The sequence below is a fragment of the Tauraco erythrolophus genome, chromosome 1, assembly GCF_009769465.1.
Source record: "Tauraco erythrolophus isolate bTauEry1 chromosome 1, bTauEry1.pri, whole genome shotgun sequence".
Lineage (NCBI taxonomy): Eukaryota > Metazoa > Chordata > Aves > Musophagiformes > Musophagidae > Tauraco > Tauraco erythrolophus.
In genome coordinates this window covers 41,158,729-41,177,299 of record NC_141465.1, presented here as the reverse complement: position 1 = coordinate 41,177,299, position 18,571 = coordinate 41,158,729, and the positions used below count along the sequence as shown (strand labels likewise).

At 34.3% G+C, this 18,571-nt stretch overlaps 1 protein-coding gene across 1 annotated transcript in view; it reads right to left on the bottom strand.

The window, feature by feature from the left end:
• CFAP47 (cilia and flagella associated protein 47) overlaps positions 1–18,571 on the bottom strand; it is a 343,401-nt gene that overhangs the window by 13,468 nt on the left and 311,362 nt on the right. The window contains exons 61-62 of the mRNA XM_086608696.1: positions 8,072–8,233; positions 6,443–6,604 (exon numbers count right to left, since the gene is read on the bottom strand). Of these exons, the coding sequence (XP_086464822.1) occupies positions 6,443–6,604; positions 8,072–8,233 (324 nt within the window). The remainder of the gene's footprint in view (positions 1–6,442; positions 6,605–8,071; positions 8,234–18,571) is intronic.

Here is an 18,571-nt window from a genome sequence, read left to right as displayed (position 1 = left end):
ATTTTTTTCTGTATTGAGTAAAATATATAGAATCATAAACACATACACACTTACATGAACACATATAGCCATACCTAAAACCTCCCGCTCCCCTCCCCAAAGCTTGGAAGTTTTAAACAAAAGAGTCAAGTCAGTTACTGGATGCAAAATGTTCCTGAAAGTGGGAGCTATGTCCAAATACGGAAAATAGAAATTCTGGCAAATTAAATGTATAGCCATGATAGGCCAGCAGGGATTCTGATGGCCAACAGTACAAAAACTAGCAACTAAAAACTTACTCACACACAATCAGAAACAGGATCCTTTCACAGTGCCTGTAGTGCTGATAAATCACAAATTTTTGTTTTGAAAATATATCTAAAGATGGCCTCTCAAGAAAAAACAAGCAGTGTTTTCACTGATGTTCACATCAGGGAGAGGATCTGGCATCCTGGCTAGCTTGCTAGCATAAGTAAATTGCTTGGCATTCTCATCTTCTATAGTACAGAGAAAGCTGAAGATAAAATTCCCAGAATAGCACCTGAATTTCCAACATTATTGTTTTCATAGTCTGTATACTTAGTGTATAATTAAAAATTAATAATTACGTGGTTTAAAATTATTAAAAATTAATTCCCCCTTTTGGATTACTGCTTCAGGTAAAACAGCTCTGGAGTCAATGTTTGGCTTGTTATTGCTCAGTCATGAAGGACAGTGACGAGGCAGTCTATATTTTTTCGAGAAGGCTTTTGTTTAACTCCAGGGTGGCAGATACTAACATACTCAATAAAGTTTAATGATGTGTAGAGTTCTGAAAACGCACACGAACCAAGCACAAATGAATTAGCAAACATAAGGGCAGAGGCTATATAAACCAAAGAAAGCAAATGTGTCTTCCCACCTGCGTGTTCCATAACTCCTGTCATGATGGTTTGATACTGCTATCAGACAATATGAACTCTGCCCTTACTCAAACAATGAACAAGAGTAAATATTAATTCGAATTGAAATAATAATTGGACAATAAAATCATGGCAACCAGGAAGAGTGGAAATTGAGCTAGTATTTAATAAACATATTTATAATTACTCCTTCAATCTTGTTCTTAAATAGCATTGTTCTTAAATAGCAGTCTGTGCTCATTAGCGTTCTCATGTTAGATAATTTTCAAATTAGTAAACTAAAAAAGAATAGCACCTTATGTTTTCAATTAAAGAAAACCTTAAAATTTATATTCCTATAAACATAGCACTGCAAAACTTACACAATAGCCAGCAAATTTAAAAATATAAGTCTTTATTAAATTAAAGCTCAAAATAGCTTTAATGTTGACTCCTCTCTTCCTCAAAGTAGTGAGGCAGTAAATTATTCCTGTAGAAATGTACTCCTTCACACTTAGCATTTTGTAAACTATACATAAAAAACAACACATAGTACTTTTGATCAAATGTAATTTTTTAAAATAAAAGAAGAATAACAAAATGTCTTCATCTGTAAAGTGTATGACTGGTTAAGCAAATAAAGAATATGATTTGAAAATGTTGCAATGTTCTTCCCAAAATAGTTAATCATAACTAAACCTACTTCTTGTAATTTGTAGTTAACATCTGCTGGATGACACAAGAAATTTCAGTTCTTACATAGGGAAGTTCTTTAAACTTGTTAACTGTATGCAGCTGTCAAATTCTATAAAATTATTAGTGATTGTTGGTATGATTTAGATAAATTCTTTTCAACAACAACAACAAAAAGACAAAAGCAACGCTGTTTTAACTGACCACTCTAAATCCTGAACTCTGGACATCAAAAGATTTCACTCCAATTATCACTCTATAGCTTTGGAAAGACTGTTTCAGAATTAAAGGTCTTTCAAAAAAATATGAAGAAACACTGCATGACGAATGACTGTCAGGGAATGCTTTACCAAATATAACATCACTTTTGTTGTGTACATGTTGTAAAACTAAAGCAGGAGCTAGGGTTTTTATCTTCACAAAATGTTAAGATTTCTGTCTCATTCCTGTTCTACCCAGGGATACTATATTCACAGATTGGTAAATTGACTTTTCCTGCTTAAAGCGCTCCAGGTGACATGGTTAGACATAGCTCCTGGTTACATGTGTGACATGTCAGGCACTCTATTATTAGGAAGGATAATCATAATTTTTTGGAAGTTCTGCTGCATGTGTACCATTATCGATATTTTCCACTAGTCTCCATTCAGACTCTAAAAAACGGAGCTCAGTCAAAATTTGTTCTTCGCAGTTGCCACTATGTGGGAGATGCTAAGATAAAGTATTCTAATTACATCTTTAGATTAATGGTAGAATTTTGCAGAATTGCTAACAAAGAGATAGGCATAGGAATCCAGGCCTTTAACATGCACAGCGACGCGTGAGAGAGGGTGAGGAGAGGGTTCATGTGCTGATAACTCAATGAATGCATTATCTTGCAGCATATATAATTCTGGCTCATGGTAATTCTAATGAAATATAGCAGTAAACACAATAAAATAGAAATATTTCTCAAAGTTGCAGCTGTAAACATTTTTTTGCTTTTCCCTTTAAGATTAGGGAGGATACAGAAAAAAAAATGGTTGCTTGCTATTCTTTAGACAGCATTAAAATAATTTTTGTATAATCAAGGAATGTTTTTAATTGAGCATTTATTCTATGCACTAGGAAATGCGCATAGGAGAAATAAGGAAAATATCCATAATGGTGTTCAAAATATGAAATGTAGGTTAAGATAACTAGGTCTGCACATGCAGTGATATTAAAGCCTAATTTCATGTTGCTTCTCATCTCTCCAGTCCACCTGTTTTTGTTTTCACTTTATTCTAGGTCGGTTTCCATAATCAGATGGAGCCTTGGATTTTGCAGATACAACTCCGTGAAGACCACATTGATACCACACTGTTTGCTTTTGTGATAGCAGGCACTGACTAAGTGTGTTTTTCTGAAGCACAGTTTGAGTTTATCTGAGAAGTTCCCCCAATGTATCAAATATCCTATTTGTGATAAACACAGGATTGGAATGAGAGGTTGGGATGGAAAGATGGACAAAGTTTTACTGTATATGGGAAGCAATACAGGATTAAAACAATCACTAACAGGTACACAGAAAGCTAGAATTACATTGGTGAAAGGAGGTTCTGTGTGCGAGAAACACGCAGATAGAATGAACAGGAAAGAATTATCCACCATCTTGATTAAAGATTCCAAAGTAATGTACCTTACAAAAAATTTTCAAGTGAACATAGCATTCATATGTATCTATCCACATGTTTTATGTTGGCTACTGCAGTATTGCACTGGAAAACAAATAAGGTAACATTCTGCTGTAGCTGTATTTTAATGTGAAGAAATAAATCCAGCCATTAAAATATACCTGTACTGGAATATATAGTAGTAAATATTCTCAAAAACCCACAGTTTTGTATTAATACAATTGTTCTGATCCCAAAACATAATTGAATAAAAATACATTAAGAAGTTCTTTTCAGTAAGACAAATACAGAAAGGATTAGTTTTCTTAAGCAAAATATCACTTCCAGAATTTTTAGTCTCTTTTTCAATTACAGACAGCAGCATAAAATAATAGATCAATAATTTGAGCTGGATATCAAACAAGTTTTTTAATTCTTATTTCCAGGGATAAGATTTTATCTGTTCTCTTTTGTTAATAACTGCTGTCGTTCTGTAAACCATTGGAATTCAATAATCTGTTTGGAATTAAAACAAACACTAACATTAATGCAAACATTAGAGGCTTGTACCAAAGCCAATTACCTCAGAGGAAAAGTTGCCAATGATTTCAGCTGGTGTTGAATTAAACCTACATTTATGATAAAACCCAAAGAAGGTCATCTCTGAACGTTGAAAAATGACATATTTTTCTTATTTAACAAGTGAAATCTGCTTATTTGACTCTAACCAGTCTTAATGTCATTACAAGAAACCACTCAACAATATGTCCCTTTTGAATTTGTAAAGCTGAAAGTAAAATATTGGACTACTTATATATGACAACTGTCCTAGGTGCAGACAGGTTTTAAAAATATATTTGAGTTTTCTTCTTACAACAAAACTGCTTGGCTGAATTCTCAGTGTCTTTCATTATTTATTGAAGGAGATATTGGGCTGTTTCTCACTGGGGGCATGTGTGTTCGTCAATTTTAAATGTATTAAAAGAGAGAGTGCATTACAAATTTGCATGGACTCTCAGAGCTTTCATTACTGCAGATCACTCTGAGCAGCATAGCAACTACCTTCCATTTGTAACTGTTCATTGTTCCTGAAGCAAGTACTTCAAATGTAGTTATCAGTAAACTGGAACATCATTAATTCAGTCTGAAATATTTCATACACATTGAGGATTTGGCTGGGGAGGAATGGAATTAAAGGAAGAAGCACACATTTGAAATGCAGTAGCTGTAAAGAGAAAGAAAGCTAAAATGATTGACCTCATAGCTTTGTCGTGGTCACCAAAGGTGCTTTGTGGATCCTCATTCAATCTGGTACATATGAGAGAATCCTAATCTGTCCTCACTAAGATACTGAGCCTTTTTTGGGGACTGTGGTTCTCAAATATTTTTTGTCACTAGCCCAACAAGATGTACAGGTCTACTCAGTGATGCTGTGCAGCCACACTGCCCCGCAAGTAGCAGAGGGAGAAAAAAACAGAGCAGCAGAGACCCTTTCTAGCAGGTTACTCACAAATACATCCCTGTTTCTCCCCCAGTTACTCTCAAAGTAGCAGTGCCATGAGTTACTAACCGGCATAAGAAAGGAAGACAGAAAGTATCTGTATGTAGGGTGAAAAAACCTCTACCTCTCTTTAAGTACTAGAACTGATTCTCTATGGGATTATGATTCTAAATGTTTACTTAAGAAAAACTCCAAAGGGCTGATCATTTTTTTTCAGGGAAGGTCTATAGGATGACACTCCATATCCCAAATGAAACTTTTAATCCATATTTTAATATTTCATGGTTTTATTTTTAATCTAAGTCATTTGAGCTATTCAAGCATTAAATTACATCTGTAATATATGGATTTCTTTTGTAATTACTTTTAAACTGCAGATCCTGTATGCTAAATGTCAGTTGGCTCACTGTTCTATTTCTATAACAAAAACTGAACCACCAAAAGCTCCTAAGCAAATCAAAGATAAGATAAAGCAATATAAAACTTACAGAGCAGTTGTTGGCACTATTTAAAACACAGAGCTTGTTCAGTACATGCAAGCATTACATTTTGTTTTTGAAATGTATGGGGGGAACTCTTTTTATGTAAAATAAAGTTGGAATTTGTTTAAGGCAAAAAGGGAATCTGTCTTCCATCATGGCTCCTTCTTTTTATAACTATAATGATTCAGGTTTTATAATACCTTTCTGGAGAACGTTCGGTCTCTTCACTACTATCAAACACCTACCAGGAGATTACAGTATTGCCAGAGCAATTGCTTCACTTTTGTTCCTGAAACAGCCCATTCTATTGAAACTGTTAACTTGAACACTGTGATAGGCGCCTTTTTCAGAGTCCTCAGTAATGATCATCACTGACAGCCATCTCAAAGCTGGAACAACTGTCCATCTTAGATGCACAGCTTTTGGAAATAAGCTCTTAAAAAAAATCAGTTGGAACCAAGGACACTTCCTGATGAGGATGCTACAAAAGCATGTATCTACAATGAAAGTTAACTATCAATCAGATTATTTCAGGTTCACTGTTTACTATGTTAAAACTTATCTATCAGTACCACACAATTTATTCTTTCACTTTCTGCTGTAGACAAATGACATTATGAGTTTGGTATAACATTTTGAAACTCTGTGAAAATAATGAAAAGTATGTAAAAAATATATTAACAGAGATTTCTGCAGGACTTTTAAAAAAAAGTAACAAAATACCGAAGAATGACACAATTATTTTATCTAGTGAGGAAGCAGAGTAGAGATGAATACATAACATGCTTATATAATAAAACAGGAATACTTTAAAAAGTGACATATTTAAAAATTTTTAAAGCAGAAGATTGTTTTTAACTTGGTGTAAGTATAAAGTACTTTGAAAAACAACCTATTAGTAAAAACTTTAAGGCTTTAATAGTGAGCCTTTAATATCACAACATACTTCTTTAACATTGTATTACGCATTTTAACACATAAAAGCATTTTAGGGCTAAACTTTAAAGCTGTAACATAAACATTTGGATCTATTCCACAAATTTTCTCTTGAGGGGCTACAGCCTGAAAGTAGAATGCTTCTGTTTTCTCCAGCACAGCTTCAAAATCACATTTGTTACATATACAAAGCAGCACTTGAAACTAATGATGTGTTAGGGAAATAGCTGCAGCCCAGTTATGTTTCTGTTGCCCATATCTACCCTATATGATGTATTCGAGTGTGAGTTCTAGCCTCAGAAAACTTCATAAATACTTTATCATAAGTATTGTTACCTTGTCGGGCTTGTAAGCTTAAAGCCAACTATAGATTCTTTATTCAGGCCAACTGCTTCAATGTTGATGACATCATCCACTTCTGGCTCTGTAGCAATGAACAGCATGGGAAACTTCCAAACACCTCTTGTAGCGCACTGTACTACGAGAGTTGCTTCATTCCTTAAAATTTCAGATAAAAACATTCGATACACAGAACAACATTATAAAACATAAACTTTGTAAAGTAATGTCCAAAATAAGCTTGAAGTGTCTAGAACTATACTACGGTAAAATGAAAATACAGATGGTTTTAAATTGGAATACATCCTTAATTTTTTGTAGCATAGTGCATATCAGTTGCACTTAGACTGGAATGTAGACTAAATAGCACTTGATATTTACAGCAAAGTACAAGAAAGGACATAATATGAAAGTAAAATGACGAGCACATGCATGGTATTTGATTCTTCTTCTGCTTACTCTCTGCCGAGTAAAACTTGTTTAACTCACATTTATTTTACACGTTATTCTTTCTATAGTGTGGTGTTGGAGGAGAATTTGGTCCAGAACATGTTAGCAGCTCACATTAGAATCAGATAGATCTGATGAAGGTCTATGTACTTTAGAAAAATTCCAGACTCTGATGTCTTCAGACCATCTGAGAAAAGAGTTGGTGCTGTAGATTCTGAAGATAAACTAATTAATTTGCATCATTGAGTTCTCTACATGAAGCCTGATAGGTCTCAAGTACACAAAGATAAAAAACTAAACGAAAATAAAAAACCAATAAAATAAAAAAAGGCAGAGTAGAAATAAAAAGCATTTCTAAATTAACCTTCCCTCTGACAAAGTGACACTGCTTGGGATGGGTGGATAGTCTTTCTAAAGGTTTGCTCTTTGTTCAGTTCCCTCCTGTGTCCTAAAAATATCCTCTTTGCATGCAACCCATAGTATTTAGCAGTGACTGCTCCCTAATCTTCCTGGTAATGTTGAGCCTCTGAATTTATCATGTGCCTGCATCTTACTGAAGCTTCTTTCCTCCCCATACACGTTTGACTGTTTCAAAAAGAAGGCACAACTTCCCTATCTCTCCAAAATGACCTCCCTTTCACTGTTTCTTTTTAAAGAAGTGGGATGTACTAATGTAAATGAAAGCAAATCCATCATTTTTCACATCTCAGCTATAAAAGAGGATAATATTTTCCTGTGAACTGTTGTTACTGAAGCACTAGAGACTAATTTCAAATTCAACCATCCCATCCAGCCAAAGAATATGCACATATGCTTGTCTAGGAAAAGTTTTTCAAGGCTGACAAACCATCTTGTCTGTATGCTCTCTGTGAATTTTGAGAAAAACTGATTTTCACTGGAAGTCTTTCAATACTCTAATGTTTAAAAGTAAATTGATGCACACATAGACTAAGACACTAACTCAACAGAATCATCTAGCAGGTGTTAAAAACAAACAGTCAGTTTTAAGACCAAAGATGTCATACTGAGAAGTAGCAAGCGAGAAAATCTAAAATAATAGATCTCAGAGATGAAAACAAAATGAGGAAAACAGTGCAAGGAGATGCTTACAGAGCTAAGAGCGAACAGATAGGATTTTATTGCATGTTCTGTTGGTAATAAAGAACAGGAGCTTACCTCATCGGTTTGTTAGGTGCAAACACTATATTAAAGATCAGCGTTACGATTCCAGATTCTGTATCACGTTCTCTTTGAATCAGATGCATACCAACCAAAGCTCCAAGCTGAGATTTAACTTCATTTGATTGATATTGTAATTCATACAGAAATTCCACTGCTGTAGAGAAACCGAAACGATAAAAGAGAAAGATCAGTCTGTGTGTGCTCTAACCTCACACAGTTGGCTGGCCAGCAGTTATAATTCTTCCATTTGTTACCAAAAGACACAAATAAAACTAGCAATTATCCAAAACTTGAGTGATTTGCTTCTGACTGTATAGCAAAATCTTCCAATTTCGTATGACAGGCTACATAGTTTCAGGCAAAATGGAAGTTGGAGAACATACTTAGGAGAAGTGAACAGTACTAGCAATATTGTTCTAGTTACCACTTATGCATTAGGGTGAAATATTTCGACTTCATTAGCCAAATGAAAATTGCAAAAATGTAATACTGCTTTTGAGTAATGCCATTGGGACAATCTCAAAACCAAAAAAGTCATTAAGGATGTCAGCGTCATTGATGGCTGCAAGTCTACAGAAAAACAGTGAAGATGTCACTAGCAGCTTCTTCTCTTATTCCCTGTAGCAGCTTTGAAAAGGCCAAGTAGTATTGACATAAGAATGAACAGCTGAGCTTTTTGAATCAAATGTCTCCTCCAGCCATAACAAGCAAAACTGTGATATTCAGTATACAATAGTAATTTGTGCACCGAAGGGAACATTTCCATGAGGAAAAGAATCTCAAACTGATAATCTATTTAGAAATTTTACGCAGTTTATGGATGAAAAGCCTTTTAACACAACCACTAAATCCTACAGGAGATTTCATTTTACTATGACCACATATCTGAGGGTACCTTTTGAATTTACACAGCTTAGTACAACGTGTTGTGCAGAATTCCTATGTATGCATCCCTGCATATGCTGGCTATAGGTTGCCAGTCAACTGCAAAGTTAATTCCCAAGGCCTTCCAACTTGGAATTCTAAAATAGAGACTACATTTATTTTTATATAAAGTCCAAGAAACAATGTATTGTGAGATATTTGAACAAAATCTTACTTCATTTTCGCCAATCTGTAATGCTATCAAGTGTCAGTGAGCATGGAGATGCCTTCTTATGATGGCAGTCCTTTCCCCTATTCTGAAATGCAGAGATTTCTTCTTTCTACTTCATTCAACTTCTGTTGCCAACGTTTTTGTAACACCCAGATTAACCCCAAGAAATGTGGTGGCTTATAATGAAACATTACCGACTCTTTAAAGTGGATCCTTCATATAGCTGTCTGTACAGTTTAGGCTGGGTCAGAGTTACACAGTCGTAGGCAAAATATTATTACCAATATATGGGATTATTGGTCAGTAGATACACACTGAGTACCGAATATACAGATTTCCATGTATTAAACCATCTACTACAAATGTACTTTATTACAAGAAATGTAATTTTTTATAATGAAATTAAACATGAACATTTTTCCTATGGTTTAGAAAATTATTGGGATCATCCTATATTGTTCGATGCTTTGTTGTTCCTCTGTTTAAAAATATGTTTATGCCGTGCATTCAGATTCCAACACAGCCCAGGCTTGTAGTAGTCACCCTAGACAAATGCCAAAAAATGAGGATTCAGACATAAAAATTAACTTATTATGGAAGAGAAAAGAAGACATCACTTGGAGCATTCCACAATGAGAAAATTGCAACTGTTGAGCAGATGTTTCTTTCAGCAGTTATACTGCACAATGCTGCTTAAGAAAAGCTTATTTTGTAGTTCAGATGCTAGGAAGAAAATGTGAATTGCATGTTGCTTTTAGCATCCAAAGACATTTAGGTTTGTTTTGACATATGTATATAGTACCTTCTCGTCAGAAGCAATTAAATGTTTCAATTTTTTCTGCTCTGGGCTCGTTTGTATCCTGTTCTATGTTCATATTAAATATTTAGCTAAAATATTTTAATATTTACAACACCTAAGGAAAAATGGTGCATTTATAACTGCCAATATTTGAAAGCTTCGTTATGCTGGTCCCTTAGCTGGTTTTGATCTGCACTGCTGATCTAGTTTAAGACTGTTCAAAACGGAAAATGTAATTAGATTTTCATCACATCTGCCCTGAAGACTACTGTATTATCATACTACGGGAAGCGTCTGTGACTATGTTAATATTTGATTCTAGACAATTCCATAATACACATGCTTCCTAAACAAACTGGTAGAAGCTAGAGGCAGAAAAAAAGTTGCGAATCATTACTAGAAATTTGTCCAAATTGTCGAATGCTCAGAGTTCTCTTAACTCTTAGAATTTTCAATTACAACGGTGAAATAAATAAAACATTGGAGAAAGAATTAACATTTTCTTTAATGTCAAATACAATATAGTGTACAATTCCAATAAGCCTGACTCTTAAAAGAACCCAGCTTTTTGAATGCTTTCATTAACTATTTTTGGTTTTAAAAATCACCATTTTAATACAGGTAAATTTTTTATCTAATGCAGATTGTAAAATACACATGCAGCTATAAAGTATACTCTAAACCACCTCTGTTCTGAAAATAGAGAGCAGCAGGGAGAGTTTTAACCACATCTGACTCAACATAGAGATATTTATCAGTCCAAATACTGGGAAGATATAAGCATGCTATTTAAATACAGTTTGCTACCTCTAGGGAATAGAAATTCCAATTATAAAAAATATTACTTCCTCATATTTCATGAAGAATATTATGTATTATTTAAGTTAGAAAAGGAGTAAGAATATATTTTTGAGGTAATTATAACAAGACGATCTTTTTTAAAGCATTAAACATTTCTTGTTTTAAAAGGCAATTAATCTCAATCTTTAAATGTTTTCCTTTATCTAAATAAAGACTTCCAGAAGGTACTACTCATTTAGGAAACGTTTGTGTATGCAGAATTACTGAAGCAGCTATGTTTAAAAACCAAGAAGGTTTTTGAGCGATACAGTTCTATGACTTGGCTCTCATGTGTTTTCAAGTGTTAGTAAGGATACTTCTTAAATAGCACCAGAATTAAAGCATTGAGGATTTATTTGTTTGTTGTTTTTTTTAAATAGACTCTAAGAAGATCAAAGGAAATAGACCACTTTATTTATTTATTTATTTATTTTCTGACTCATAAGAATAATAGTGTGGAAACTTCAAGGATTTTACACTCAGAGCACGTAAATTGGGCAAATGTGAATTTTTGTGACTGTTAGGAATTAGTGTATCTATATCTAAAAGTCAAGTCCAATAGGTTCACGAAATAAGAACCTCAGTAATTTAAACAACTTTTTAGTGGAAAAGAACCCATATTCGAGCTTTAAAGGAGTTAATTACAAAGGTACTGATGAGCCTAACACATATAGAAGGTAATGTGAAAGGCCCACTGGATATATTTGACCTGCAAAAGCCTTTCGCATCGTCGTTAGCGAAGCCTTTGTACCTCCCTATTTTTGAAAAGCTGTTAAGTGTTTTGACTTCACTGACAACCAGTTCATTATACAATGTGTATTCTGATGATCAAAATCTAATGGACACTGGCCTGTGAGGCTGCAGTCTCTTGTGGATACCTAAAGGAGACCTAGCTACCCGAGCTCTCTGCAAATAGTGCTTAACCTGCAGCAGACTTTGTGACATAAAAACGGAAAGGGGAAGGAACTCTCTAAGGGACCTCCTTACTTTCACAGTCTCTCATTTCCAATGAGACAGGTGGAAATAAAGCTGTGATGAGAAAGGTGCTCAGACTTCAAAAAATGCTCATCCTCACTTTAGAGGTTTTTCCCTGGATTGATAAAAAAAACAAGGGTGTAAGTGAATTCTTTCAATTGGCCTTCCTCACCTCCCATTCAGCAGGCTGCAATCTTGTAGCTGATTAATAAAGGAGGTCAGCACAATCACAGAAAACACAGAATGAAAGCCCAGCCATTCATAAACTTGCAGCTTCATGTTTTTCAAAAGCTGGATAAATTATTTTATTTGGTGCTGAATATAAACATATTGCACTCTCATCGATTTTTTCCCACTGGTTCTGCTAATTCTGCAAGGCTAAGTATTCATTGTGGCCATGACACCAATCGCACCTAGTTGTGCTATTTCTCAGTATCTTAATCTAGATCACTAGGCAAATAAGCATGTGAGACTTTAAACTGAAGAACTTCAGCCAGAAGATTGTCCCATACAAAACCAGATTTTTGTGCTTTGAAAACATGGCCCCACATACTCAAAGCCGCCACTCAGTAGCTCTGCAAATTAAAAAAGCACACTACACAACAAACATAAACACAGGTGAAAGGGATAAGATAACTTGCCATCTCAGATGGAGTGATTCTCTGTACTTCTTTCTATTTGTAAGGGGATATGGGAAAAAGAAAAATTTCATAGCAAATATTCCTCACCTGTTCATATGAAAGTATGCTTCTTATAAATGAGATAGAAAGAACCTATGTCTTACATCACATAAAAATAACCTTTTTTTGTAACTTTCCTGATATAATTTCAATTCTATTATCTGTGCTGTGATATAACCTTTGATTTGTTGATCACATATGAATTTTTCAATGAAAATTAACAAAAATGTAAATTTATGCACATGAAACTCTGTACTGATTCAGATAAATTGTTTCTGGTACTGTCACTACCATCTGTAAGCATGCCTTAGATAGTTTTACACTACACTGTGGTCTATTACAAAAGAATGCATTTTTTACCTTTTGACTTTTTTTCAGATACAAAACAGAATTAGCCACAGAAACGAGAACACAAGACCTAATCACTAGGGTCACATTCATTTGCTTCCTTTTTCTTATCCAATGAATTGCATTCAATTGTACATAAAGTGGAACATCTATAACACAGGGGAGTGTAAATTCCTCCACTATAAGACAGCTGTAATCTTATGGGAGGTATCTACTTATTTTTATTATTTTTTGACTTATTTGTTATTTTTTGAATACAAATCAAGTTTCAGAACTAATAAGTTTGAGTAGTAAATTTCTGAGGTTTCACTCTGTCCTCCTCAGCTGGCTTGAAGAAAGAGTAATGGTTCAACGTTACAATTTCATTCAATGTTCTGTGGTGATTCTATGTAACTTCTAGTTACTGATGTTATAATTTTAATTTCTAGCTTTATCTTCAAAGTTTAAGATCAACTTATTCTTAATCTGTCAAAACTACAGGCCTGATGTACTTATTTACAAAATCATAAAGTTGTATACATTCTCCATAACAAGTGGGGAAGTTCTTTTTTTAACTTTTTGCTTCATGTTCATATTGGAAATGTGCAATGTGAGAGAGAAAAAGGAGATCTAGAGGGGGTAACTTCATTTTCTCTAACAGCAACAGTACTTGAATAGGGCATCTTCAGAGATAGAAGAAAACAAAGACAAATACTTTTTGCACAAAAATGACAATAGAAAGTAATAACATGGAAATAGAAAAGCATTTGGGATAGACTTGTACATATGTGTGCGTGTGTTTTTTACTACATTGACTGTCAGATACATTGTCTGAGGCAAATTTAGGTGTATAAATCCTCTGCTTGTGTTTTTATGATGAAAAGCATGGAAACACAACTGAGACAGAAAAGGAGAGCACCGGTCCACTGTTCTTCTGGAAAACTTATGAAGTTTGTATCTTAAGGACTTTGATTAGCTCTGCTTTGTTCATGGCCCATAATTAATGAGAAAATAATGAAAAAAAAAAAGTGAATTAATGCAGATGGTCCATTGTGAGGTGCTATGATGTTTCAGAAGTATAACTAAGATCCTGCAGAACTGTGCTGCCTATGGTCAGCTTACAGAAGCTTTCCCAAAATATCTTTACAAAACAAGGGTGTAGTAGTGCTGTTTCTATGGAAGTAATACTTCCTTATCACCCAATCGAAGAAATTACAACAAATTCTGGGAACAAGAAGTGGGAGAAATGGACCTTTGGCAATCACAATCATATAAAAATTAAAGTAATTCATAGACTTCTGCAGCCAATTATATTGCCTAGGTGTCCCTTAGCAGCTAACTCAAAAGACATTTTTAAGAGATACCTATTTGTGTATTCTTGTTTCAGAGATAAGTTATGTTGGGCTAGTCAATCAGTTCTTTTGAACTTCTCAGTTTTCCTGAATGTACATCATATCAAAAAGTAACACCAGGAAGAACTGAATTATTCCTGGTTTTGTATTAAGTTGGGGGTTTCTTGCACTGTTGCGAAGCTGAATAAATAACTGCAGATTAGTTTATAATTGATCTGGTTCCCTGTAAGTGTTGAACATTTTATCTGAGCATGATTTTCCATAGTTGCTAAAGTAATTTTAATTTACATAATGATGAGACTCATTCTTAAGGCTTGCAAGTTTCAACATTTTATAAAATTGCAAAGAGACAGAAATGAGTGACTGTCCTGTAAACTGAAATATAAGAAGTTACAAAGTATGTTTGCTCATAACTCACAAGCTCTTTTGTCAGTATTTTTCATTATTGTTCTAGTTATATTAAGAAACCGGAAAGGGTTACTTGTGAGAGAAAAAAATATGCTAAATTGTTTCTTTTTTTAATGGATCGAGTAGTAACTTTGTATATCAACATCAGGTAAATAAAGTCTTATTTGAAGTTCTTCATTAAAATGCCTGTGCATATTACAATTCAATAAAGAAAATAAATGATACATCAAATCTTTCCCGTGCTTCACTCATAAATAAAGAAACAACCGAAACAGATGTTAGCAAAAATTATGTAGCTGACAAAATTATCCATCTAGACTTTCATTTCGACTCTGATGCTCTATTCTTTGACTTCTACTAGTTCTCTGTTTTCCAGCAGGAGTTGGCACCTTTGCCAACAAGGTAATAATCCATATCAGAGTGATTCAACTGAGAGTTCACCCCCTTGTCAACACTTTCATGTTATCATTGTGCACAGTTTTCGCCAACTATTAATCCAAAACCGACACTTTGTTGTTCTATTTCACATAGAGTAAAAAAAATCACTGAACAATCTCATTTACATCGCTATAATTCTCTCATCCTCAAGTATCATTTCAAAAATAATGCCACAATTATTCTGAAAATAGAGAGATGCCTTAAGTAAGATATAGGGCCACCTTCATCATTATTATACTCTTCATATTGCTTTCAATATTAACCTGCTACATGTTATCAGCAATTAAATTAAAACATCCTGATGAGATAAAAGTCTATAAGAAAATGTTGTCTCCACCTATACTGCTATTTCTTTCTTCGATAAGATTTCTTTGGTCATATCCAATCTTATTGAACTCATTTCTTAAAGGTGAGCTTCCAGATCTGGATCCATCACATCAAATTGGCATTTAGTGGAATCCATATCAATGGCTAACATAAAATCTTGCTGGGTTGGAACAGCTTTTAACATGTGTTTGGAGATGTGTTTCATCTTCCCCTCTTTCAAAGAGCTGATTTAATGAAATTAAAGAAAACAGAGGCTTTCTGTATATTCTGATGAGTGTCAGGAATTTTTGAACGTTAGATAATTGCTATAAAATTGTATAGAATATATATACACACACATTTACTGGTTTTGTAAACGGTGAAACGAAGGGTACAAATACACTTTACATAATATATGCCAACGTGCATAATGTATGCCAATGTCCATTATGGATTAGCATATCTGGAAAATGTCATTTAACCATGAGGTGCAACAGAACTGTCCATCTGTTTAGTTAGAAGCCAGCATAGTTGTGAAACTTGCAGATAACATAGAAAAACCTCATACCTGTGCTGCCCTACAGAACCAGGACAGCGCTATTCCCTCAAAAAATTAACTGTCATTAAATCTTCCCAGAAATAAGAACCTAGGAGCAAGGAACTGAGATCAGTCTTTGGGCTGTGAGAAGGGCTATGAATTAATAAAGATTAGGGAAGTTAATTATAGACACTGAGCCCTTATGGTTGGTTCATGTGATAAACTGAAACAATTGAAAAGGATAGGTTACAAAGGACCATTACAAACATAGAGACAGAACAGGACTTATTAGTGTATTTCCTCAACGAGAAGATACTCTGGCTGTGTACTCCACATGCTCTCAACACAGTCAATTTCAGTTGTTTAGAAATTTTTGGATTTCAGGCAAATATCAGTAACTGATAATTTGTGAATGTTTGATGCTTTTACTAGATCATGGAAAATTAAACGTGTTTATATTTCCTATTGAGTATTTGAAATAGACTAAAAAAGTTGGTTTATTACAGTAAAAAAAAACAATCCTCACACTTCTTTGGAATAATTAATGTGTCTTAAATTTGTTTTGATGAAAAAAATATCTTCAGAGCAATATGCAAGAAAACAGATAAAAAATGCATATAGAGTAAAAATATGCATTTAATACAGTTGAAAATTACGTTTTAAAAAGGCCACATAATAAACATTAAGCTTTAATTATTTGATCTCTGGAACTTTGCCGACTTCTGAACAACAAACTATGTCATTTTAGCTAGACAGTATTTAGATTGTCTCTCTTTCTTAAGAAATTGTAATAATTTTCTGTTTCAAATTATATCTTCTGGATGGGATGAAACTAAATTCTTTTAACATAAAAGACATGCTTGAAGATTTTTCACTGCCCAAGAATTTATACTTGTCCAAATAATTTAAATACTGAAGCACAGTAGTAGCTGTTTAAATCTGATCTGCCAGTAATTATCACCATTTATCTTTGGATATAAAAGCTGCTTACTACACATCACACATACACTTTGATGAATCACTCTTTCAGAAAAGAAACCACGAAAAACAGCTTGCCAGGCTGTTATCTTAGAGGTTTACATTTTTATTTATGTTATTACTGGTAGACTGCAGAAAGCTCAGAGAGTACCATTAAATTTGATTCCTAACAGGCATTGAATTCATCTAGCAATAATGACAATATAATGTCATTGAAAATCATGAAAAGCACCAGAGTTATAAATGATCTTACTGCCTATGGTGTAAAGCATTTCATTACCAGACTTCTTGCTTGAAAAGATGCAATGTCCCAAATCAATGTCTTGCAGTACGTGCAGAAGCCAGTGTTAATAAATATGAAATATTATTCCAATGAATAAAACAAGTACTACACATCATGAATCTGCAAGTCTTTCAAAATGCTGCCTCAACTTGCTCAATGCATGTTATTCTTGTCAATTCAGATGCCACCATGTTGGAAAGAAATAGCCCAAGTGTGTTTAAGGCAGTCTACTCATATATGACAAGTCAATAAAGAGCTAAGCCTGATACTTTAAAAGGTACCCTGTATTTTGATACACAGCGGTTCTCACAAGGCTGAATAAAGTTATATAATAGTATTTATAGTTCTCCAAAGAGGCAAGAATGTACGTTGAGAACTTCACATATTTTATTTTACTAGACTGATCACTATCACTTTGTAACATGCGAATATAGGATGATAATATGCCCAGATAGCAAGTTACCTTTGACATCATAATACGAGCAAATATAACGTTTAATTGAATAATTGCAAATATTAACTAATCCATAAGTATATGCTGTGCAAGCTTTTGTTAGCAGTTCAACTTCAGATCTCCTCCTGTTTTAAAGGCATTCAAAAAAATCTGTTTAAAGATCTGGACACTGCTGGCCAGTGTGAGATCACACTGGTCAGTGTGCGGAGTGGGGGCACATTTGCATGAAAATCATCTTCATAGGAAGGATGTAATGCATCTTGATCTACATTTTACAACTTTTCAATTTTTCACAGCCTTTTGGCAGGAGAGTTTCTGTAACATGGTATTCCTGCGAAGCCTCTATTAGGCCAGACTCTAAATGGCAGAATTGAGACACAAAAGCCAAGTTTGCCTGCCTCCCAAACTGATTGCCTAACAGATTGCAATCGTACCAACCTCTGTAGACTCATCTTTTATCATAGAAACATAGAATGGTTTGGGTTGGAACGGACCTTAAAGATCATCTAGTTCCAACCCCCCCTGCTGTGGGCAGGAACACCTTCCACTAGATTGGGTTGCTCAAAATCTTATGCACCCTGGCCTTGAACACTTTCAGGGATGGGGCAATGCATTACACTCTTAATAAAATGGGAGCATGGGTGAAAGGGGTAGCACGAGCTTCCTCTCATGTACAGCTACGTTAAATGCACATTAGGCTGTCTCATGTCATGTGTCATAATTTTTCAATAACATTTTCCCTAAAAAATGACTTTGAACCCCAACAGAAGTGTAGGTTAAGTTTCAAAGGTGCAATAATTGATGAAGGTAAAATGTAAGTTGTAGTGAGTACAACTGTTAACACACATCTATTAACAGAAATACTGGGCATACAGCAGTAACAAGCATTCTTTTCTTGCTACTTACATGTTGCACCATCCTGTTTCAGAGAGAGGTATAATATGAAAGGCTGGCGTTTCACTGAAGAAATTGATTTTCTCTGTGCCCTCTGCTGATTAACAGTAAGTGGAAGCTATCTTT